General features: G+C 38.8%; 1 protein-coding gene across 1 annotated transcript in view; it reads right to left on the bottom strand.

Annotated features, from left to right (window-relative positions):
• The window catches only part of lrrtm4l1 (leucine rich repeat transmembrane neuronal 4 like 1), a 78,417-nt gene that overhangs the window by 39,224 nt on the left and 13,163 nt on the right, over window positions 1-26,030 (bottom strand). Inside the window, exon 2 of the mRNA XM_038734640.1 lies at window positions 17,234-18,864. Within this exon, the coding sequence (XP_038590568.1) occupies window positions 17,234-18,864 (1,631 nt within the window). The remainder of the gene's footprint in view (window positions 1-17,233; window positions 18,865-26,030) is intronic.

A 26,030-nucleotide genomic window follows, 5' to 3' on the forward strand; every position in this document is an offset into this window, starting at 1 on the left:
GGCTTCATTCATATCCAACTTTCTCATAGCACCCAACACTTTTGAAACCATTGCTAGCAAGCACATCAATTTCAGAAACTGAACTAAACATGTAACCAATTTAACATTATTCAACTGTTTAAAACAAGTTGAGAAGAAAACGTTAAATCTATAAACCTAAAAAAAACTCCACAGTTACCAGCCAGCAGTGACTAATATTTACCTTTGGAGGATAATACAACTTATATTACTGAGAGTTTAAGTTACTTGAATTAATGTCATCCAACCTGTGCTACACCACGTGCAACACGTTAAATAATTTTCCGGGACAGATTTTCCAGGAGATTAACCTTTTCTCTCATTTTCCATGTGTTTTCCATACTGGAAAATTGCTCAACGGTTTTCCAGGATGCATCTTACTGATTACTTTTAAGGCTCTGCGTGAGATTTGTTTGAGATCCTCAGGCACAGGTCTTTGCTTGTTCCAGAGGCCCTAAGGGGACAGAGCGTTTGCCGTCCGGGCCCATGACTTAACTGCCAAGGTTCATTAGCTTAAGCCTATGGCCCTTTACCCTGCATAAATTAGCCTACAGGATAGCAGACTTTTCCTCTACTCATAGCTTAAGAAATTACATATTATTTATACCTTTTCTGACTCACCATTGCATTAAGTCACATCTCCCAAAGGAACAGCAATTTCAGCATTATGTAACGTAACGAGTTACTGTCAACTCCAGTAAGTTTTACTTCACCTGTCTCCCCCTACTGGGCTGATGTGTGGGCTTGGCACATGTAGGAACACATAGCCCCCCACAAGCAGTCAACCTATAGGTGAAACGCTGTGTGGCTGTCATCTTTTAGCGCTCAAAGATGCAGTTTAAATTACTGTTTTCATTTCATTTGCTATTTGGAATTTTGGAATTAAAAAAACAATAAAAATGCATTTGAATACTGTTTTGGATGTCGAAAACCATGGCAACGGAAAAAACTTCTAAGCATTCAGGTCCTATAAATCGTACTATGCTCATTCATGTTATTCTTCCACTGTGGAAAAACAATTTTCTCACATTGTGCACAGGGCATGTGAAGACAATTGTGCACATTATATGAAATCAAATGAGACCAGGCTCAGAGTGAATGGTGCCTAATTCAGTTGTGTTTTTTGTACTTGTTGAAAGAGAGAGAAAGCGTTATTCATACAAATTCCCACCCCCCGAATCTGAAAAAGCTCTGACTTTCTGATCAAAAGGCTGCTTGTCACAATTTCTATTGGTCTGATAAGGATCAGGATATGATTGTATGAATTATTTCAGGAAACTGTCTCCCTATTTGATGATATATAATTTTTATCTCAATATTGCAAAAATAGACGTGTCGGTTTTAATGTTTTATGTAACTGGGAGGGCCAAATGATCCCCCATTAGTCTCCCAGCTTTAATAAGAGGGGATAAAACATGACATCATAAAACGCACATTATACAAAATTAGATGTCCCTAAGGGTTAGTGCAGACATGCTACAATAATTTAAATGCATCCAAATAAACAGGACTCTGGCTGAGTGGCTGGCTCTTATTAATCCAACAAAACACATTTTTGCATTTAGGCTACCAGGCCTCCAGTTTATAGTTTTCTGTCGAAAAGTACAAGATTAATTAAGTCTTATTTTTTAAATTTTGTATACCTTAATTCATTTGCATTTGATTTTGGACAGAACCCTGCCATGCTGAAGCAGTGCCAGTAACAATGTTTTGCTGTGCTTCATGTCTCTGGACACCAGTGGAAACTACAAGGCATATGATTGTTGTCTGTCTATACTTCCTATCTGCAGTTCTTCAAGCAAATCCTGCTCCCATATTCCAAATCAGCTGTGACTTTCTGATATAATAGGACTTGATCCTGAAGAACTGCCAAATGGCTGCAGGAGACATCTTTTTCATTTCCCTCCCCTTCCCACTAGAGTGGCTGTTGACACCTGCCAGAGGGTTCAATTGTACAATTAGCACTCCTACAGCAACTACAAGTGACAGTGTCATACTCAACTGTTCATAAATAGCAGGTGCAATGTGACATTTATAAGAAAATGCAATGCAAATGATATCATGATCCTGAATGTGATACCTGAAACTTTTCCAGTGCCCTGTTATAAAAACACTATCAGGATGCTAACTAATCCCATTGGAAACCCTAAAACTGCACAGTCTCATATCTGATGAGTAGCCATGTTAACCAATTATTAATTAAAAATAAACAATGGCAATGGCCACATTGCAACATGTCCTCATACTAACACGCCAAATAGGTTGTTTGTCAAAGCGACACATGACTCTGTCCTGTATCAGTCCAGCGACATGCGTACCAAACCTTTAAGGTTCAGTGTGTAAGTTTTAGTGGCATCTAGTGGTAAGGACTGCGAATTGCAACCAGTGAGCACACGCTCCTTGGATGGTCTCATTTCCTGAGTCGTGACTTGTGAATGACTTCACAAGTCATTCTTCAGACTTTAGTGTGTGTTCATGTGGTAAGAATGAGGAATCAACATGGACGCTACTACAAAGATGTGTTGGATTAGCATTATTAGATAAACAACACGCAGACATCTAGTTCACTCTACATGGACAGCAAACTAACCGTTATCCCCATATTACAAATGACATGTTTGCAAAAACAAGCTCTGTACTTCTTAATGTCCCATGTACACTTCATCTCTCTTTTTATAATGAAGATTTAAGGAGGAAAAAAATATTCTGATTATTCAGACACCACATGAATGAACCATTAGTCACCACTCACCCCTACCTTTGCAAGGGTGCAGGATAAGCTACGGTGTCTGACACGCTCTGTCTGTTCTTGTGCTAAATATTATGTGTGAGCCTCCATTTGTCCAAATTTCTCTCCTTTTCTTAATTCTAATAAACCAGTTGACTACTACTCCTACGACTAACATTACTTCTTCTTCTTCTTCCTTGTACATATTAAACGTTGTGATGAAACATGCTCTGTAGAGATTTTTGTCCGTTCGGGCTACTGTAGAAACATGGCGACATCCATGTAAGGGGATCTGTGGTGTATGTAGATAGAAATGGCTCATTCTAAGGTAAAAAGCATAACGGTTCATTATGTAATGTCTTTATACACCACTGAAAACAGTTATGTATTTTGTATTGCATTTCGGTCAATAGATTCTCCTAAATATTAAACACTGAACTGTAAGTCTGTGAAGTAAGTCACATGATGTTAAACATGTAGTTAAAATTTCAAACAACAACAAAACTATTCGGTTGTGGGTTAAAGTAAGCATATTATGTAAATCACGTGTCTTAAGTTATGTGACTTAACTCACGTTATGGAAGTCGGTATATGTGTGCAAGAAGTTTAATATTAATTTAATATAATGTGTTACCAGTACACCATAGTGTTATAGTAACCCAATTAGAATGATCTAAATAAAGTGTGATCACATAGGTAATAATCAATCGTATTTTATATTTCTGAGCAAGGCAATAAAACATTTTTCGGGCTTATTATGACTTTGCCTGATCATACAATTATGTGTGTAATGTTTTTCATGCAACAATTAAAGGTTTAGTAAAAAGTGAAAAGTGTCCATGATAATTTCAGACTCCTAGGTCTTCGGATTGCTTGTTTGGTCCACCCAACAGCCCAACATCAAATTTTGTTCTACACTGGTACACATTTGATATTAACCTTAAAACCAGATTAAATTGCTTAATTTTTCAATGTGACCTTGAATTCACGTAATTCATGTTAGCCTCTTTCTGTTTGAAAGGGGTTATCATCTTGTCTTAACTAATCGATAGAGAGTGATGTATCTATCATTTTCAGTCAATACAAGAGTTGCAGTGGTGGCAAGGACCAGTCCAGCAACAGGCGTACCGGACCTACAATATGTTACATAAGTAAGGTACCTAAGTCACATGGCATTTAACACATGGTAAAGGTTGTGAAACAGTCGTAGTTTGGTTTGGTTTAGGCAACAAAACTACTAGATTTAGGAAAGATCGCTGTTGGGTTACAATAAGTACATTACATAAGTCACGTGATGTCATCAACAAAACGTTATTTATCTTCAAATAAATAAATTTTACCTTGCTTTCACATAGGACTCAAACCACAAGTGAGGATGGGCTGTTGAAGCAGTTAACTTTGTATTTTTTGTGTCGTTAAAGAAATATCATATTTATGAGTTGTTAATTCTGTAAGTAAGCATATACCAACCCGTTCATCATATGGTGTCAAGGTGCATGTAAACAGCTTGTGTGAATGGTTGTGTGAAACGCATAGGCGTCATTTACACTGGGGGCGCTAGGGACATGTTCGCATCACTTTTTGAAATGGCTGATTTCGTCCCCATCACTTTTTTAAAGCATAATTTGTTAAAAAGCATTCTGAAATATAGCTTGCAGTTAAATAACAAATGAAAATGCCTTTAGAAAGGTTTATATGCACATTAAGAAAACATGCAATGCAATCAAAAGAAACAAATGTGCATTATCCAAAAAAAGGAACTTAAGCTAAAAAAACAACAACAAGCTATTGATTATAACATGACCTGAAAACGGCATGCACCAATCAGTAACTTTAACAACTTCTTGACACAGTTTCTTTTCGGCCAATTTTTCCGTTCACTCCTTTTGAACATGACAAAAGAGGAGGAAGACTAAATCATGCCTACTTATGTGTTGCCTCAGGGATGATATTACATGAGAAAAGTTGATCTACAGGAGAAACAGATCTGAAAGCAACACAGATTGCCTGAGAGACTTAGATTCTGTTATTTTTATATATTTTGAAATGTCACGTCCTACCTGAATTTTGTGTTTCCTTTTACATAAATAAAAACATTTCCACCATAAATTGATGCAGAAACTTTCACCAGAATGCAGGAAATGAAGTGTTTAATGATCAAAATTTCCTGGAGGATATGGTTAAAACACTATTCAAGGATCTTTTCGTCTTGTTCTCGTGAACCTTATATGGGTATGCATAGGCGCATGTCTTGCGAGCTAAGTGTCTCTTCACACCCCTAATCTGAGCCCCTATGTCCCCACCACTTTTCAACACAAAGAGATGCCCTTGGTGAGACATGAGGCAGTTTATCAATCTATAAATGATAATCAGTTTTATATGTACACTAAATATAAACACACATCTTGCTGATGGTCAGATATTTAGAAGAGAAACAAAAATTCCTCTTTTTCCTTCTGTTACAATGGCGAAACATTTTAACTTTTCAAACTAACAGAGGTCAGAAAAGCAACTTTAGGCTGTATTGCTCTGTTCTACTAAAAGGAGTGGCCTCGGTGGGTGGCTGTGGCTGCTGCCTGATTCCAGCAAACGAACATTATGCCTATAGGGCACCATTCAAAAATATGTGATCTCCACAAATGTCTCTGCTTGCTCCTGAAAACCACACTTTAATAATTCAAACATTTGCAGAGAAAGAGCCAGGGCCTTGTGAAATTAAAATTAATGTGACAAGAAAAAATCTTATTGCTAATACAGTAAATTTTCAGCAAGCTACTTAGAACAAAAAGATCATGCCAAGACAAGGCAAATAAAGACAATGTTTTATCTAAGTTGCAAATAATTATAATTCTGATAATACTTGCAACTTACGCTGAAACACTCAAAAAACAAAAATAGGTCTATGTTCTGGCACAAAGCAGATAGAGAATGTTATAAAATTGATAGTTCTGTACCAAATGTCATTTTCTTTACATCAGCAGGCTAATCCCAGACGTTCTGTGTGACCAAAACTCACTCATTGTGCAAAGGTCAGGGGCTGTAACCTAGGCTACATTGTCACAAACTACTGGGGCCAAAATAGATTTTTCGTGTTTGTATTGGATCTTGTTTGTGTTGTTTTATAAATGTAATTTATGGTGCGGCTGGTGTGTGACTCCCTTTGTGTGTGACAAGCGGGACAGCAAGCTGTTTTCTGAGCGCGGTAAAAATGTCGTTTTCTAAATGTCAGCAAAGATGGATTAAAGCACAATATTTTGTTTTTAAAAAAGAATTTGGAAATGAATACATCTTTTTTCAATGCATTTTGACTTTTGGCCGCTTGGCCTTATTGAAAATGCTTGGATCACACAAATCGGAAACAATCCTATGCAACCACCACTGGAGTCTAATTCTAAAAATATTATAATACAAAGAATATTAGTGTAGCCTTGTCTTTATCTCCAACTGTGCAGAAAAAAACTGTTTAAACATAATATTTAGACAAGCAAAAAAACAATAAAACCTGTGCAGCATTGGAATATCAATTAAGAATTTGAATGTTGACATTATGAATGAAGCTTCAAACCTTTGAAGTATTCGGTACAGCCCTAAAAATTACTTAATGCAAAAACGCTGACGGTTCAAACATCCTTGATACCAGAAAAAAACAATGGTGTGAAAATATTTTCTTAATTGTATTGAATAGACATTTTTAACTTTTCTTTTAACCTGGGAGCACAAAACGATGAACTGTGCCAAATCACCCACAAACGGCTCTTATTGTCAAATGTATGAAGAGACAAATGAAGCATTCCGTGTCTACCTCCTCGCGGTTTCACGGCTCATGAAGTGCAGTATGTCAAGCAAAGACAGCTTTGTCTCAATCCTTCATAGTTTGGGTAAACTGGTCATTGCTGTAAGCATCCTTGAGGAGCTGCAGCCCTGCTTTCTCTGCAGGTGATTTCATGGCACTTCTTGCCTGATTGCACATTATCCACCAGCCTCATAATGATATAAATAGCACGTGGAATGGCATGGTGCCTCCTTATTCCCTCTTTTGACTCCAGCTGATTTCCTGCAGGCTTTATTTTTGTCTAAACTCAGTTGGCGATAAAACCACAAACGAGGAATCAAGGGTGCTCCAAGGGAAGCTTAAATAAGACAAATGGGTTGATGGGTGTATATGCTTATTCTCTGTAGGAATAGAATGTTACACTAGGGCTTACAATAGGGCTCCTAAAGATTGTTTTCATTATGAATTATGATTTCTTTTATTGATAAATCATTTAGCCCAGGTGTTACCAACCTGGATTTCTGAACTCCTCCTCCTCTAAGGGGTTGTGAGATGATTAACAGTGTAATAAAGAAGAAAAAACATAGTTCTGCTGCATAAATTATATACATTTAGCCATGCTAGCAGTTGGTTGGTCGGTCCACTATTGTGGCCCAGACAGCATTTAGGTCAAAGCTCTACTGTTCCTAAGTACAGCCTTACAGAGATGCTAGCATGGCCATAGACTTAGTTACATTAAGTAAAATCCTTTTTTGAGTGGAGAGCGACTTTAAAGGATATATTAGGATTTTTTTAAATTTCCCATATTCCATATGTACACTAGGAGAGCTATGGAGAGCTGTAGTCAGTCCTTCTTCATGTTGGCCATGAATCTTTACCTTTCAAATGACTGTACTGTAAGAAATGGGGACAAAATCCACAGCCCTAGCTCTGAGAGAGTTCCAGAGTTCATATGAAGACCCAACAGTCCCACTGGATAGCAAGTTTGTATCTTCATCCTGGTATTTGCAAGAAGGTTTATTGCTGGTGTTTTGTCAATGCAACTAACATTCCTTCTGCTGCGAGAGAACACTGTCTGGAGAAACACAAGTAGCACATCTAGGTGATGTAAGGTCATTTTTTTCTTGAAATTAAAATTAATTAATTAATTGCAGGAATTCACTTTGTAAAGCGACCGTGTGAGCGTGTATGCTGGTATGGTGTTCATTTGAAGTCCTTACACTGTGCAGCATTGCAATGTCATCATACTGCTAGTTACACTAATTCCCATTGAGTATCTGCTCTTTTTAGTCCGTATGTATTCATGCTGGCTTTGCATTTATAAAGACTGTGGCAGAATAAGATGTTTGTGTGTTTTGACAGAACAAGTGAAGGTGGGTGGGTTGATTCTACTGTTATCTGATGATGAAGTATACAGTGGCTGCCAAAGCCTGTGGCATGAGAAAAAGGAGGGCAGGTAGGATTATAAAATTCAATTTAGGGCAATAGAGGGGGTGGATCCTTTATATAAGGTCCCACTGAGATGTTTTCCCCTTTTCAATCTAAGACACAAACACACAAGCACACAATACTCACACTTTCAAATATCTGCTGTTGAATCTCTCTCTGTTTTTTTTTTTTTTGTGATATTCAGTAAAACAGAAGATCCCTATTTGTCTTAGCTGCAGGGCCAAGCCAAGCTCCAGATGATGCTAATAATACACTGCTCTTTGGGTTTTGTGTTGAGTGTGTATGACTGTATTTCTACGTGTGCAATAGAGAGGAGCGCCTGGGGTAAAGAGCCACGTTTACAACATTTCAGCACATGCCACATCATCCCGCTTCTGCAGGGAGGAGATCTTTTGAGGATGACCCAGCAATCAAGGGAAGAGGGCATGAAATTGCCCCTCTGAGAGAGTTAAGAGGTTGTTGCACGGAATAAGTTGAAACACTGCTTAACAAGGGGTTTGCCAGCATTGTTGTCAGAGCAGCTCTTCTCACGTCCACGTTTTAAAATGATAATAAACCAAGATGTTTTTTGTTTTTCTCTGTTTAGTCAACCAGAAAAACACTTGAGACAAGCAGTGAAAAACATATATCTTGCCCTCATTAGCCCCATGTTGCCATTAACAGCGCCTCATTTATTGGCTGACAGGAACAGCATGATGTTGCTCCCACTTGAGTGTAACACACTGGGACTTTAGAATCTGTACTGAATAGAAACAGAAAGCTTTCTATAAACTATAATAACCTCTTAATAATTCAATATTTTAAAATTCCATCTTGCTTGATCACAGAAATGATGAATTTAATAATTTAAGGCCAGAGAGGATTTCCTGATGCGCACATTAAAAGCGTCTCTTTCTGTGCCTGGAAGGGAGAATTTGGAGAAGAAAAGTGGGAGAGCAAATGATTTAACTGGAATCTGGATTATGAAACCTACTGTAAATTCATTGAGATCTCTCTCTCTCTGTGGTGCACGCCTGCTTGCACTTAAGCTGTTAATGGTTTCTTAAAACTGATGAGGTAAAAGGGGAGAGGGAGCGGAAAATGAAAGTGTTCTTCTAAATGTTTTTTTGGTGGAACGCCTGTCAAGTGGAACGGAACTGGAGGGGAAATTAGCCAGGGGACATGCAAAGTGAGCGCAGTGGCTGGCTGTGTGACATCCCTCTCTCTCTTCAAAGCTGTCTGTGGGGAGGAGAGGGTACAGGCACAGTATCTCCGAGAGTCAGGGAGTGCTTGAGGAAACGACCAGAGAGAGTCTGTGTTTTCTGTCTCACAAGAGACAATCACAACATCAGTTACCTAGTGCTGAGATCTTTGACTGTTTTTGTGATTGTTTATGCCATAAAAGTATTCCCATCCATTTACTAGTCCTTTCAAAGTTGTACATGCTCCAGTAAAACTTCAACCATCTACTACTGCTACTGCTATCGACATCTGTACTGCTGATCCGTATCGATAACTACCAGTAGTGTTGTAGACCACTTTTTGAAGGTCTTTTCCGCATTTCTACTCAGTCTCGTCACGGTCTTAAATATAGAGGACCATGGGGATAACACTAATGCACAGGCCTGTGCATTGTCTTAATCTATTTGTTAACATTCTTACTTTTATTGGATGTAAAACTTCATTTAGTGAATACTGGCTATACACATTATACCTATGTATATGCTTTATATACTGTATGTTTCAGGGCACTGGTTTCAGTTGCTTGCAAGCCATTTGCCACCTAGCTAGGTGCACAAGTTACCTTATTTAGTTAACATACTGAGAAAAGTAGCAAATGCAGTGTTAACTGAGGGGACAGGGCATGAGGTGAGAACTTGTTCCTTACAATTTTGCTTGTGATACACAATGATGAGACAGGCCACATAAAGCTATGTACTTAAGTTACATCAGCGTTACCTAATGATAGCTGCATACAACATTAAAGCTACACACCATGGTACTGCTCCCTCATTTGGGTGAGAGAGCTAGCCTAGAGATGTTACAGCAGAGAGTCCAGATTGAGTAATGAGCCCCCACTTCTATGAAATATTTACATATTAAATAGATTGCTCTGTATGTCTATTAGCACATAGCACATTACTTTAAGAGTGCTAAATAGAATAAGGATCAAATGTGTAAGACTAGATTCACCACAAAACCTAATGCTAGCAAAAAGAATTGTATTGTGTTAGGTGGATGGTAGAACATGGAAAAGGAGTCACTCTGGTCTTGGTCATGACTCAGTTTGGATAGTCATGACTTCACCACTAATTACCAGTACTCTTATCGATAGTCCTACTTAATTCAGAGACTTTGCCAGTGGTTTTACATTTTATCCCAAACCAAGGTGTTTTTCTAACCTCATCTAAGTTGTTATTTTAGCCCTAACCCTCACCAATCAATGTTTGTGACTACACCTAACCAAAACTTAAGTCAGTTCATAAAACGATGAATATATCCAACAGTGATTTGAAACAGTCTTGGAAGACAATGAAATCTAATGTTGTCCTGCGGATAGCCTATCCTGCTGAATCTGCCTGTGTCGCGTTAAGGCTGCGCCGCAGTTGCCAGAGCTAATTGCGGCCATCCTGGTCAATGCTTGTGAGTCCACCAGACGCGACCGCAGCGCATCCCTGAAGTGTCCGAAACGCGGCTCTCCGCTCCTCAGAGAATAAGTAGCTGGTCTATTTTTGACGGAAGCCGTGTCAAGCATCACAGAGCAGATCAAGGGCAGGAAGTCAGACACAGAACAGTATACAGAATCAGATCAATTTTTAAAACGAAACACCCTGTGCAGACTTCCGATCATAAAACCACAATAAACACAGTTAAAATAGAAATGATTTAACTTCGTAGCCTACTTAATACATAGTAGAAGCACAAAAAGCAAACACTGATTACCAAATCAACAAGATCTAAACATGACAGCAAAATCAGGCAGGCAAAATGCTCTGATTCTGAAATGCTCCCTGTGGGATATGCAGCTGTGCAGACGAAGTAACAAAACAGGGTCACAGAGAGCTGTGAAGAAGATATTGACACAAAAATGACAAATAACAACAAGTCAATAACACGCTACACGCTCTGCTACTAAAACACTTCTGAGACACTTCCAGTGGAAGTTGATGCCAGGCAGAGTACAGAACAAAACCGTTTATTCAACAATGGGCAGTGAAATACTGAGTGAAAATACTGAATGTTAAATAAATGAATGAATGAATGATGCTTAAATTCCAATAGCATTGCAGTCAGCTTCAGTTGCTTATCAGTTACAGTTTTAACCAATCACGAACACGTACCTATTCAAGATCAGTAATCGGTACATGAAACATCATTAAACAAACGTCTTTCCAGTTGTCAGTCTTTTAATTCATTCAGTGCAATCTCAACTGCAGCTGTATGACAGACATTTTCATTCATACCTTTGTCATTATGGGGTCACGCATGTAAAATATAAAGCTATACTGAAGCATATGTAACTTAATTGTGGTTGAAACACGGCCATATCTAATTGCAGAACTCAATATGTTTTGAGTTCTTCTTCTTCTTCTTTTCCACACCTCCAAATGCAGCCAATATTTTCGAAAGATGTTTTTGTCTCAAAAATAACACATATTTCTTAACGGCTAAGACTACAAAATAGTGTCACCTAATGTTCATGTTGCAACCACACTGTATGCTGTACCACTAATTATGTATTTGACATAAAGTTCCTAATCATGGTTCACCCACATCTGTGTTTTCACTCGTGTTGTTTAAACATCTTTAAAGACTGTGTGGGCGTGTACACACTGTGCTTGACTGACATTTTTTGGACTCTGGAAAAGTTTACACACACATTCACACCATGAATTTTCTTAACCAATATTGCAATTGCAATTTAAAGTCTACTACTCTGTATATAAACTACAGGCTTGTATTTGTGTGTACATGTATAGTTTGGTTCTGATCATAGATTATCTATCTATCTATCTATCTATCTATCACACCTAGATACTATGTTATAATGAATACCAGGTAATACAGTTGAAAGCTTTGCTCTCTAGCTGCTTGAGCTACCTTTGGCATTAGCTTCACAGACTACATCATTGAGCAGAGCAACCTGCTAGGTGATCACCTAGATTGTTCATGTAGAAATCTTTGAGAATCGCTTCAATAAATAGAAAATGAGTCACTATTTTTAGGCTCTTACTCCATTTATTCCTGTTTTTGTCCACCTGAAATGGAAAAAAAAACTGAGAAAATTCTGTGGGAGTACACAGCTTTGTATTTAAAGTTAAGCCTAGTTCACACTACAAAATTTTTAGCCCGATTTGCCACTCGGCTAGCTCGGCGACCGTCAGGCTGTAGTCGGGAGTAAATCAGCGGTTGATCGGCGGTCGCCAGTCGTTATTTGTGAAGTACACAACGACGCATCACAATGGCATCCCGACACATTCCTGCCACATCGCCAACGTCTGCCAGATATCTAGTATGCCAAATATCTGGAGGAGTCGGCTGACTCGACATCCACATCTAGCCAATGAGAGCAGGCAGCTGGCAGAGCAGGCAGCTCTTTACTTCTTTGGCCTGATTTGAAATAGTAGAAGGCAAGAATCTCGGTTCTTATTTGAATCAACCTTTAACTCCACACCTATTGTTAAGGTATTGTAAATTAAGTTACATTTACAATTGCTGCGCTGGCAGTTTGAAAATTGCACTCTCTTAAAATTCAATATTAAAATAATGAATTGTTAAGCCCTACAAGATAAAGATAAGTTTGAACCAACTGTTTGAGAAGTACATTTGTTTATAGGTGCAAGGTGTATTTATCTTTTTGTATCTTTATGTAAGAAACCTTAAGATATTTCAATGTTAGCAATTGAAGAATATATGAGTGGTGGAGACAGAAATGGTAAATTAATGCTAGTGCGTGTGTGTGTGCGCACACACGTATGTACATCATGCTCCTGCAAAAGTCAGTACCCCACTTGGGCTGCCTCCTTTTAATTAGCTGATTGTATGGATTTGCCAGAGCTGGTGGCTTTGTAGTCATTTGTTAACACTTTTGTAGTTCTTTTTTCCAGGTAGGAGATATTGTAGCTATCAGAAATCCCCATGAAATCCCACTCAAGATGACCTGAACTGAATTTCCCTTTCAACTGCTAACAATTACTTTCTGTACAAGATGATGCAATGTGGTATTTGTGAATGTATTTTGGTGATCTCAGTGCACTCACAGAATGGCTGCATCCACCTTGAACCTGAACATAAAATAATCAGCCAGAGTGACTGATAACACCTGTCTAGATTTGTGGGGCTTTTAAGTTTGGAGTTTCCAGCACCAAAACCTTTAGGACCTAAGTAGAAGAGACAGTGAACTGTTTCCTTTCGGCACACAGTTCTGTGCCAGTCTTGACAATACCTCACTGAGTCCTAACCACAGCAGGGTAATTGTGTTGTGTTGGCTCTTGTTCTTCCACATTGCCATCCACAGGGATTGCTGGCGCTGCACAGACCCATGATAAAAGGCGCAGCCAGATGTGCCAGCCAGCAAGATGGCACTTTCATCAAACTAAACCAGGCTTACGGCAGCTTGTCAATTGATGTAAACCCCCCACCCCCCAACAAACTACTGTAGACATCTATCAGTGATGTTGAAAAGGAGAGCTTCAGATGAAGAGATCTGGATTAGGCTATGTGGAGAGAGACAATACACTGACACTGATTGCTACAGAAATACTTGCAGCGTTAGAAAAGGGAATTAGAACACTGTTTTTGTTTTGTGGCAAACTGCAGTCAAGCTGCCCATTGGTGCCAAATGTATGACTAACACAGCTGACACAGGACTGTACATACCTCTGCCTAAGCCTGGTTCTCTCAACCTTTTCTGGGGCTGTTTTTAGGACCCAAAATAAATCAGCATGTCATAATGTGAATATGTTTTTATGACATTCTAAATTATATTTAGCATAGAGCATGGCAGCAGCTTTAAAATGATTATACATACATGTCAGGTTTGGAACATGACTAATGTATTTATTTTCTTTAAAAATACATCGGACATTATGTTTTTTAAACATCCCACAAAGCAGCTAACTACAGAATAATTTTCAATATAAATAATCACAATATCAATTTTGTGCCATGCTTGAGATTTTTTTTACCCAAGTCCCAGTAGTTATTATCGCATTAAGCATTAATTAATTAACACCGACAATAATTTTATCGCACGTTAACGCAGTTTTTATTATTATTTTGAAAGTCTGTAGCTCACTGGCTCAGTCAAACCATGGGTCACAGGAGGGGCAGGATGTTGATCAGCCTGCAAAGCACCCACCCAAACAAGCAGTGGAGGGAGGCTTCGGCAGACTACAGCGGCGTGTGGGAGAAGAAGATAAATAAAGCAAGACAAGTGAACTATTAAATGCCATAGCAAAGTGGATAGCTACACACTGCATGCTGATTAGTAAAACTCACAAACTGTGAGGCTCAGTCTCTCTTCCAATGATTTGTGCAACACATCGCATACAAAAAGTTCAAGTAAATTCAGCTTTGTCAGCTGGGAGGCGTGTGCGTGAGACGAGCACAACCGCGACAGTTTCATGGGAACGTGCCTGCTTGTCACTTTGCCTTGTGCTCGAACACTTGACCTCACTCTAACAGGGACATTTGCTACTGAACATAGACTGTTTATGCTGCTCCCTGATAAAAGAAAAATGTTTCTGCTGATACCAGTTCAGAAACAAAAGCAAGAAAACAGATTTATATGTGTTATCCTTTTGCTCAGAAGTGTGCCTGTTATGATGTTTTGATCGTGGCTCTGGACTTTTAATGGTAATGATGATAAAAGGTAATGCCCTGGCAGTGGCAAATAGCTTTGGTTTTATATTTGATTTGATTACATTAATGTTTAAGTTGAGATTTACAAGAAATATTTTATTGCTACCTTGTAAAGGGAATATTGCTGGTAAAAAGCACCTTATTATCAACACTTATATAAGTGTTTGCAAACTACATGTTACTGCACTTTTGTGTATAGAGCAGTACATTTAAATTAAAAGTGGACAGGACCGAGTAGAGCGAAGGGACAGAGCATCTGCTCGCCGACAGACAGCTACTGAGTGCTGGGGAGCTCTGGAGGAGAGAGCCTGGGGTCACATCAGAGCTTTTGGACAAATAAACACCTGCAGTCGCAATGGATTCTGCTCTGATGCTAAGACATTTGCTGGCGGGAGGAGATCAGAGTTAATTTCTTTATTATCTTTTTAGTTATAATTTTAAGTTGATTTATCTTCAGAAGCGCTTCTCAACCTGTCTGCTACAGCGATCCAGTTGCTCGGTGGTACTAAAACAGAGATTGCTTGAAGAAAAGTAAGTGGGGAAGTTGAACTAAAAGGTAAGTTCAGAAAATATGTTACTGGATTCCAGTTATTGTAGTACTTTCCAAAGAAGCAAGTTAGCATACCGTAGCCCCTGACCAATCAGAACGCCATTTACAAAACAAGCATTTTAAAGGTTGTCAAACGAGTCCCCATCTCTGTTAACTGCAGCCTTATTAAATCATATGCAGACAGATTGTGAGAACAAATTGCAGTTTAATGTATCAGTGAGCGTGGATAAAACAAACTGTACATCTTCTTTCAGTTGGGCATTGTGAAGCCACAGATCTTCATAATGCACCACAATCAGAATGATTCCAATAGAACTCGATGTCAGGGCTTATCGTGTAAGTAAACTTGCTGTATTGTAACTCTCAAGCTTCCCATCTGAACATATGGCACGAGGAAAGATGAAATAAAATAAATTAGTAGCTTGAGAACTATTTCACAGTCGAAGTAAAAAGGTAAAAGCTATGAGAAGAGATTTATGACTTATACAGAGTGGACTGACTTGCTCGACTTGCTTTATATTTATTTACAATAAAGCTGACTAATCTGACTAATCCTACAAGAAAAAATGTATCCTGTATGTAATCAAGTATCCTAGTCATATACTTTTACAAACATTTTTCTGACTAGAGTACAGGAAAAATTCCAATGAGGAACAGTAGCAATAATATTCTCTTTGTACAATATATAGCATTTAGAAAAGTAAGACTCCATTACTACATTATACGGCACAGGGTATTCAGTAAATACAGGACCCAATCACAACCGCAAGGACTCCTTAATTTTAAAATAATTAAAATTATGTTTTTTTCTTATAAATATTTCCCATTTATAAATATATATATATATAAAAAAAAAATATATATATATATATATATATATTCATTATCACAGCAGAGGGATCCAAATGAAAGACATTTCTTCATAAACTCTGGGATTACAGTAGTGCCTCGCCTCTGTGCAGATTACCATAAATCTAAACACAACTGGGGAAGTTGTGCACTGTTCCAGAGAAACTCAGGTTAACAATGAAAGGCACATCCATACATGAGGCCATGCAGATCACAAATCCTTGTCACCTATAACCTAAAATGTGCAACCTTGGAATGAACACATTAACAAACAACTGCTCTCACTTTGCCATGGGATCGCAAAATTGTCAAATAACGATCAATACCAACGCACCATGGATTTTGCATGAAGTGAACTATGGCAATTTGGAAGTTAGCATTAGTAATATAAAATAAACATTCCCAGAGAAATATGTTCTGTAAACACACATAAATATACTAGTGTATCCGCACCTCCATCCCTGGACCTCCCTCAACCCTACCACACACACACACACACACGCCTTACAACAATGAACCATGCCATGCTGATGGAGTGGTGCCTGCAAAATAGTACAGTATCCAATTATTCATGGTCTTTTTAAAGTTGATATACTATGAAGAGCATTAACAAATGTGTAGCTTTTACAATAAAATTTAGATAGCAAATAATACAAAGATTAATTGCTGTTCTGCAATCCAGTATTCAAGCTACACTCTTCACACTTCAAAGAACACAATTTTGCAGGGTTATTTTTGTTTTTGTAATAAAGTGGTCCTCTGAACCCATGTTGTAGATTGCTTCCAATGGATCAGATTAGTTGTTTTCCATTTCCCACTTTAAGGTTTTAAAAGTATAACCTGAATAATTGGAGACATCTAACATTTGAAGTCAAGCGTGTTATGAACGAAGAGTCAAGGGTGCCTAATTGTGATTCAACAGTGTCTTTTTATAGGGCATACGTGATAAAGGATTTACCTCTCTGTTGAGCCTTTGTATTTTGATTTTGAGTTTTTATTTTTTGGCTGATGCGATGAATCATACCTCACACTCCCTGGAGCCAGAAATTGTGCAAGTGCAGGAACCAGTGCCATTGCCTAGCACCTCCAGTGCCTCTGGTGTGGCAGCAGGGTTGTAGCTCATGTAATACTCTTGGAGCTGGGAGCTCAGGTTCTGCTCAGGCTCTGGACTCTTTTTGCGACGCTTTCGCCCCACCATGGATCGCTGCTGCAGCAACCTGGTTGCACCTGGATAGCGCCGCCACAACACATAGATAATTGTCAAGAGTAGGGACATGGAGAAGAAGAGTGCCACACTTCCCACCACCACTTTGTGCAGAGTCATGTGCTCTATCTCAGGGGGTGGTATGAGAGTGGGTCGAGTGCGGGAAACTGAGTCTCTTGGGTCCTTGCTCATATGCCCTGGAAAGGTAGGGTTAGGAATAGGTCGAGGTCTGAATGGTGGGAGAGGACCAAAGGTGCTGGTTGGTGGCATAGGTGGAGAGCCACTAGTAGGGGCAAAGGTCGGTTCAGCTGTGGCTTCAGAAATTAGCTCTGACATCGGTGAGGGTGTTTCAGTCAGAATGTAATCAGTTTCCTCACAAATACCATGGTTCCTTGTGGCTTCCATAATTTTTTCTCCCTGTAAATACTTTGGGCTGCTGCATATCATAGTGGTGTCTTTGCTACCCCGAAAATTCCTCAACCAAGCCACAAGTGGGCATATGCCAGTTCCACAATCCCACATATTCCCAGCAAGGCTGATGGAGGTCAGTGAGATCCATGCAGACACTGCTTCCTGAGACACATTGGACAGTTTGTTGGATTCCAGGTTTAGAACTTGAAGGTTAGGCAAGCAATGAAACACCGCTGGGTCCAGGGTCTGGATTTCATTTCCAGACAGATCAAGTTTCTGCAGTGTATACCAAGTCCATGGAAGGCCCTGGTTGACCACCCTAATGCGGTTCCACTGCAGATAGAGTGATCTCAGGTTGGCTAAGCGGGGAAACAGAAAAAAGTTGATTCGTGAGAACTGGTTGTGTTCCAGATGCAACTCCATCAGTTTCTGTAGCCCCAAAAAGGTGGTGCGGGTAAGAGCCTTGATTCGATTGTAGCCCAAATCCAGAAATTCTAAACTTCGGCACTCTAGGAATGCACGAATTGGGATGTTGGATAGACCATTTGACCGTAGGTGTAGGTTTTGTAGTTTTCGTAAGCCATGGAATTGACCTGGCTGCAGAATTTCCAATTTGTTGTAGGACAAGTCCAGACTGCGAAGATTGGGAATTCCATGGAATGTTGAATTGTGCAGGGATGTGATCCTGTTGGAGCTCAGTATTAGCTCTTTAAGCCTTCGGACCCCCTGGAATGCTCGACTGTCAACAGCTGAAATCTGATTGTGGTCCAAGTATATCCACAGAAGCTGACTGAGGTGAGCAAATTGATATGGTAACAGGGTGTGCAGTTCATTGTAGCGCAGGGAGAGGCCCTGGCATCCTACTGAGACATTTTCTGGGACATCCAAGAAGCCAGCTGAATCACAATGGACAGTTTTCCCCTCACATCGGCAGCTGTTGGGACAGGTGCGCTCACCAAAACTAAACAACAGGGGAGCCCGCAAAAGGAGGAGTAGAGGAAAGAGGAGGTGTGTCAGCCGTCCATCACACAACAATGGACCTATAAGAGCAGAAAAGATAGAGAGAGAGAGAAAAGAGAGAAATTTAAGGAATGTGCTGAAGATCAAGTCACATTTTTAGATGCTATTTACAATCCGTGGACAAATCAAAATCTCAGCATCCTCTGCCAAACAAAAAGGATTCACAACTTTTCCTGCATATTTACCATGCCAGAAGTCATTCAAAGTTATCTGTAAATAGTACCACATGAGCTGAACTGTATCATTGGGAAAACTAGGTGAAAAACTCTATGACATCATCAAATGGCATAATAAAGGTAGCATAAAAATTGTGTCCTGGTTTCTTCAATTCCTTTACTCATTCTTAAAGCAGCTGTTCTGAATATAGACTTCTCAAGCATAATGAACATCTCGACAAACATTCTACACATCTGTTAAAGGTTGAGATACTTAGAGAATCAGTGTTTAATTATACAACAACACAAAGAACTCTGAGGAGCTGATCATGTGAAGGTACTGTTTTCTTAGGATGCCAAATGCCCTCAAGATTCATTTTTGAAAATTTGACACTATTTGCAAGACCCCTGTGACCCCCTATGTTGATTGACAAAGTGAAAACTCAGATGTCCGTTTTAAAAATAAAAATCAGGGATCTTTTTGACTTCACAGTGAGATATGCTCTGATATTTCTTACTCTCCCTGCAGAGTTGTCAACACTCATCTCCTTTTTTCCTAGACAAGCTAGACCTTTCTCCAATTTGGACATTTTCAATAACCTCCTTCCACTGGAATGTCTGTGTTTAATACAAAAGGAAACTGAGGTCAAGGCAGTGCCATAGTCCTAAAATACATTTAGGGTCAAGATTCTAGGACCTTTACTGTTACACAGATTTTTTAGTTTATTTAGTTAATTTTCTCCTTTAGGTTTAGGTAAATGAGTACCAGTGGTCCTTACTTTATCGATGACTTCCTATTTTTGGTCCTGTCCTGTTCACTGAAAATTACATTGTGTCACATTTAAGTACTGATGACACAGTCATATATTGTAATGCTTAGCCTATAAACCTGGTCATTGAACAACTGCAGTTTGCTAGTGACAATCTCCAAAGAGCACTTTAAAACTAATTGCTTTAAGGGTGTTTGAGGGTGCTTATACTGTGTGAACAGTCTCGGACTCATGGCACCTTTTTATACATAGTACTACAATTGCAGGACAATGCAGCTGAACAATGATCCTCAACACAATGGCAAGGTAATAAAGGTTTTTGTTTTCATGGACAGAGTGAAATATTCTGGACTGTCTAAATCTGTCACCTAATGTAAGCACATTCATGTTAACCTGACTAATAATAATAACCTTTATTTGTATTCAATTAAATTCCATTTTATTTATATAGCGCAGTGTTGTGCCGATAGATATCAATGTTCAGCCGGCATTGTGATTGTACCCCGGCAAAAAACGTCTTTATATTTTCACACTATACCGCCCAGTGAAAGAATGTTTTAATTCCCGCAGAAATTATTACCACCTGGCACCTGCCTCGAACTTCTCTTTTCCCCACACTCACTCACACACACTTACACCTCAAGTCCCTTACTGCAAACACACCAGCTTGCCTCGCCTCTTCCTGTCTCTCTCTACCTGTGTGTCTGCTCTGCTGACTTTATCCATCAGCAATATTTTTTACAAACTGGCCGAAAGGACTTGTCTTTTTTGAGGATATTTCCACTCGCCATTCCGTTTTTAAAGCAGCAGGTGCACCACCTGCTGGCTTGTTAATGATGTAGCCTATCAAACGATCAAAACCAGCATGGTACCAAATGACATCTGCATTGGAGGGTTCACTGTTGCTTTACCTGGTCCGTGCTTGTAAAATATGTCCGTGTCTTGTAACATAATACCAGATGACATATCTTTCTGTGTTTCCCTGCAAAATGCTAAAATCTAGAATACTTATTGTCCGGGGATATTCATCCTTCCTAAAACTACAGAGATTCATAAAGTGTCCAAACATGGTTATTTTTCACCCCTTTTTACATGTGTGAAGAGTCTATTGATTTTTGGTTCAAATCAAGTCACGTTGTGTGTCATTTAAGCAACATGCAACACTTCTAACAAAGAGCCAAGCAGTCTGTCTGTAATGAAACAAGATAATCTCGACCTTAGGTTACCTAACAAATGTATAACAGTGCATCATTATCAACTCAGCTACATCAGTCAGTTGACAAGTAGGCAGAAGGTCTAGACCATAATAGACCGTAATAATTTTTACAGAGACTCAACAGTTCCCAATATGACCAAGCACTTGGCAACAGTGGCAAGGAAAAACTCCCTTTTAACAGGCAGAAACCTCTAGCAGAACCTAGACTCAGGGTGGGCAGCCATCTACCTCAAGAAATGCAGCTGAAAGTGCTTTACAATAATGAAATGACATGCTCTGAGTGTTTCACATGAAAATAGACACAGAATGAGCATAAAATATACATAGAATGGACATAAAATCAGGTCTTACAACAGAATGCATACAAGCAGGTAAAATACAGCATTTGTGTTTGTCAAGTGTAGAGCCTATATCAGGAAAGTCATAGCTACTTAAAGGCTAAGAGCTACGTTTTTAGCTTTCTTTTAAAAATATTTAGCGAGCTGGCTTCCCTGATATCTATAGGTCGTGTGCATCCCAGATTTTCTTTTGGCTGTTGCTAGGAACCTCCAACAAACCAGCAGCAGATGATCACAGTGATGTTAAAGAGAAATAGTTCACAAGGGAGTAACAATGTAGCTCAATCCTTGCTCATTAAGGGCTTATTTGTACATAAGGAGGAGGACAATCAATTCCAAATGTTACAGAAAGCCAGTGCAGAGCAGCTAAAACTGGACTAATGTGCTTTCTCCTCTTGGTTTGGTTAATAGCCGAGCTGCAGAGTTTTGTATGAGCTGAAGTCTCTCTCAAAAAGTTTATTACTGTAATCAAGTCAGCTTGAAGTAAAGGCATGTAATCAGTTTATCAGCATGTTTATCATACTCATAGCTAAGTTGGAAATAATGTGTTTTTTTTCACATTGTTCAGAATTCCTGCTTTGGTTTAAGGTTCATGAGTAGAACTGTCCTCATTTAACTTTTTTATGAAATTATTGTGTAACCCCAAAACAAGGCCACTGCAAGGGAACAGTTGACACTATTAACCTCATTGTCTTGGTTGATTTCAAATTCTAGATCCTATAATACAAAGCCAACACATTAAAAGATTTATCACTGTCCTAATACATTCTGACTGCACTATATGTCAAGGGACACATCACTGACCGATGGCTCTCATCTGGTTTCACTATGAGTAATGCTTCAACTAAAGCTTATTCATATCTGAGGACACCGCTGCTTTCAAATGTACTTTTACTTCCCCTTAGGCACGTCTTCTCTCATGTTTGCTTTGCAACTATCACTTCTCTTACAAATGGATAATCAAAAAGCACATATTGACAGAACAAGGGAAATTATATTCCTCATGTTTAACATTAGTATTTCATTTGTGCATACTTAAATATTTCTTATAAATAGATGACCTGATGTTAGCTGCCCACTTAATTGTACTTAAAAAAAAAGTTGACTACTACTACACACACACAAACACACACACACACAGATTTGTTCTACTACACTTATTAATGCATTCCCTGGCTCCTTACTGTAGCCATCACTACCACATACACAACCCTAAAACCGCTATCCTAGCCTTAACCTAATCCAAAACCTTATACTAACCTCAGCCATTAAAAAAAGTCTTAACCCTAAAAATAGTAGGGACAGGACAAAATGTCCTCACATTCTGAAAATGTACTCACTCTCAAGGAGTAATACTCAAATTGGTCCTCACACAAACAGAAGTACAAGGCAGGCATAAGAAGTTGCTGTTTGACTTTGTACAGGGTTTATAAAATGACAGCAAGTGAATGACATGAATACAAAAAACACAAATGCATCACATTACTGGTAGAAGGTGCAACTCTGTATACATACATATTTGGAGAGATTTATAGCAAAACTGTATGAAAAGACAGACAACCTACATTAAAGACAGACAGAGGCAGATTTTAATAATGACAGAAAACTGAATAATTTGATTATGCAAATTTGCGAATTTGCACATCATGTTCATTGTAGTCACGTTATATTCTCTAAGCTGTAAATGAACAGTAAATTAAGTGTTGTGTCATGTTAAGTGTTGTGTTGTTGTGTGCCTCTTGTAAATCAATATGTAACTTTAATAGGACAGGACAGAAGTATTTTTATGTATAGAAAATCACTTGTCATTTCTGTGTGCAAACCTGTTGTTGAAAGCTGTAAAAAAAAAAATGCGGAAATTTCACTCCATTGCCTGGACCACTTTGTAGTATGCAGAGAACATTATTATGCACCATTACACAACAACTTGGGGAGTGTCACACAGCACTATGGCAATTTCATGCTAAAATAGGTAACAAACATGCACTTTCCAACATGTTCTGCATTCATCACAAGTGTCAGTTAGCTTTACTTAAATACAGGCAGGCCATAAAATTACCAATAAAGATCAAGCACAAAATAAAATTATTACCATTTTTTAAGTTATATTTTACAGGTGACTGAATTTCATGTTTTGTTTTAAAATGTGTACACCGTGTGTAGCAGCCCATGCTACTGGTATTTCTTCCATGCTGCAATGATTTTGGATGAAACAGTTGGCCAAATTCACAGTTTCACATATAACTTGGTTTGGGGGTTACAGTTTATATTTATTGGAAATGTATAGATGGAAGTTGCATGTAGTATCCCATTTTTAAGTTTAAGTAAAGAGCTCATACCTCTGTCAAAGTTGCCCAAGCCAATACATTTGTTTTAACTATTTTTAATTTGATACAACATGTCAAGAAATGATTTATGCTCATCTGGATCAGCATTACATTAAATGCAGTGATAGACACAGATTATTATCTTTCAAGTAAGTATAGTAGTTTGGTAGCAGTAAAATGTCAGAAATGCTCAAATACTGTTAATATGTGTGTTACTGTTAATAGTTCTGAGATTTCCTGCTGACCAATAACCTGATATTCAATCAAACATAATAACACATAGAGAAACAAACTATTTCTGTTTTTTCATGAATATGCCAGAATGCAAGCAAATGCAAAGTAGAGCAGCATAAGGAAGGTCTTTTGATAGTGAGTACATGAGAATCAGAGAAGATGCCCGCTATGTGCAAATGTGTGCTATAAATAAATCCCTCGAGTCCTCCAAGCAATAGATGCACCGCCACTTCCATCACCTCCATTAGGTACTCCCTGAACTGGCCAAGCATCCACGGCACTATACACCGTCATCAGTTTTCCCTAAACGATAATCCCATTTGAGCATTTAGAAGGGTCTGTTGTGAACCCCTCAGGGGAAACCTCACTATGTCATACCACTATAACTACAGAAGAGTAATAAAAACCCACTGGACATCCTGAGGGAGCCTTTGCAGAGCAGAAGGAAGAGAGACTTTCACTTTAGTTCAGATTGATTATCCAGTCATTAAATGTGATTAAATGTGGTATTCTGCACAGGCATCACTCAGGTTTTCCTCTTCTTTTCATGCATCAGATGATGTAGCCATGTGGCTATAGTGGCTGTGTCGGTTACACTAGCCTTGCACTAGAGATTTGGGGAAACAACGTATATCAGGGCAAGCTGTGCAAGCCTACAGCTTTCCAAATGATTCTGACTTCTGATTTTTTTCAAAGGCTTGTCTCTTAGTCTGACCGATTAGTAAACAAGACAGTAGCTGCCTAGAATGGCCATTATGGCTAACTCCATTGTGCAGTGGTTGTCAAACTGGGGGGTGGCCCCCCTGGGGCCACTGTAGGGGGACATGGATGTTGAGCAGACCTAAAGTTGCATGAATGTGATACATGTGGTGGTATAAACAAAAGAAGGGTTCTAATGCGAGCAAGGCTGTTTCGCTAACCTGAATCTTTTGTTTTATTTTAATTGCCCATGTTGTTAATCATTGAAAATGAAATCCACTTTTGCTGGAGTTGGGGGGCTTTTACTTGACACACGCACGTGACAGAAAAAGTCTGAGACTTGCCATAGGAATACAAATCCGGGGCCACTTGCACACAAAAGTTACAATATCGATAAAATAACTTTAAAATACCATACTTTCTAGCTGCCTAGCCTGCTATTGTTGCCTGGATATGTTGCTATCTTGTTATGGACATGTAGCCAACCAAACCACTTGCTTTTATATGAAGGGTGCTGAATATGATTTGCCTTCTGCAGTGGCTCATGAACTCAATACAATATGATTATTCCCAACGCATCTATGAACACGATCTTTACAACATAAAGAGTTATTGTGGCAATAGCGCGCGAGCAACCCATTGAAAGAAGCCTATATATAGAGGACATCGCTTCTTAAAAAATATTGTTTCCTAAATAAATAACACAAACCAAGGTCAGTTTCACTGGCAACATTCTATTTAATAAATTCGCCGATGGGCATTGCTTTAAAACAAATAGCAATGAATGTTAAACTAGCCAATGCAAAATTAGAGAAAAATAAATATTTTCCATCAAAAGAAAGCCATGCTCTGTGCAATGAGAGTTCTATTTATATATAATAATCTATAATCAATGATCATCTTTCTTGGGATGTACAGTACCCAATGGACATATTAATACACCATTACTGGAAAGTGAAGGTATTTCTGCTGGTTTGTGAAAGGGTGACGCAGGCTGCTTTCCAAAACCGCCACCAGTGGCATAGTTTACCCTTACTGGATTTGAGTTACATTAGTAGGACAACCAAACCTTGCATGTAACGCGTTACTACCCACCCCTGATTTTGGGGTCTACATGCCGATAAGTGTGCAAATTAATTTGTTGTAGTTATACCACTGCAATTACTTTCATCGGTGGAAAAATCATCGTAATAGTCAACAGGATAATCAGCCATTGAATTAATCTTTTTCAGTTCTCCTACAAGACAGTTCAACAACAACGGAAGTCAACCCTCACACAAGTTGACTCAGATGTAGATCCCTATGTAGTTAGTGATAATGGACATTCCAGGCTGATAGTTTGTGTTTTAACTTTTGGTCAGAGAGACAAGTGAAATGATTCCTGTATAAATTATGTTTTTTTGGAAAGCTGGAGTCTCATATAATTGTACCGACATGAGTTGATTTG

This window comes from Micropterus salmoides, unplaced genomic scaffold (assembly GCF_014851395.1).
Source record: "Micropterus salmoides isolate LMB-PRFRI ecotype aquatic unplaced genomic scaffold, ASM1485139v1 Ms_hic_scaffold_20, whole genome shotgun sequence".
In the NCBI taxonomy this organism is placed as follows: domain Eukaryota; kingdom Metazoa; phylum Chordata; class Actinopteri; order Centrarchiformes; family Centrarchidae; genus Micropterus; species Micropterus salmoides.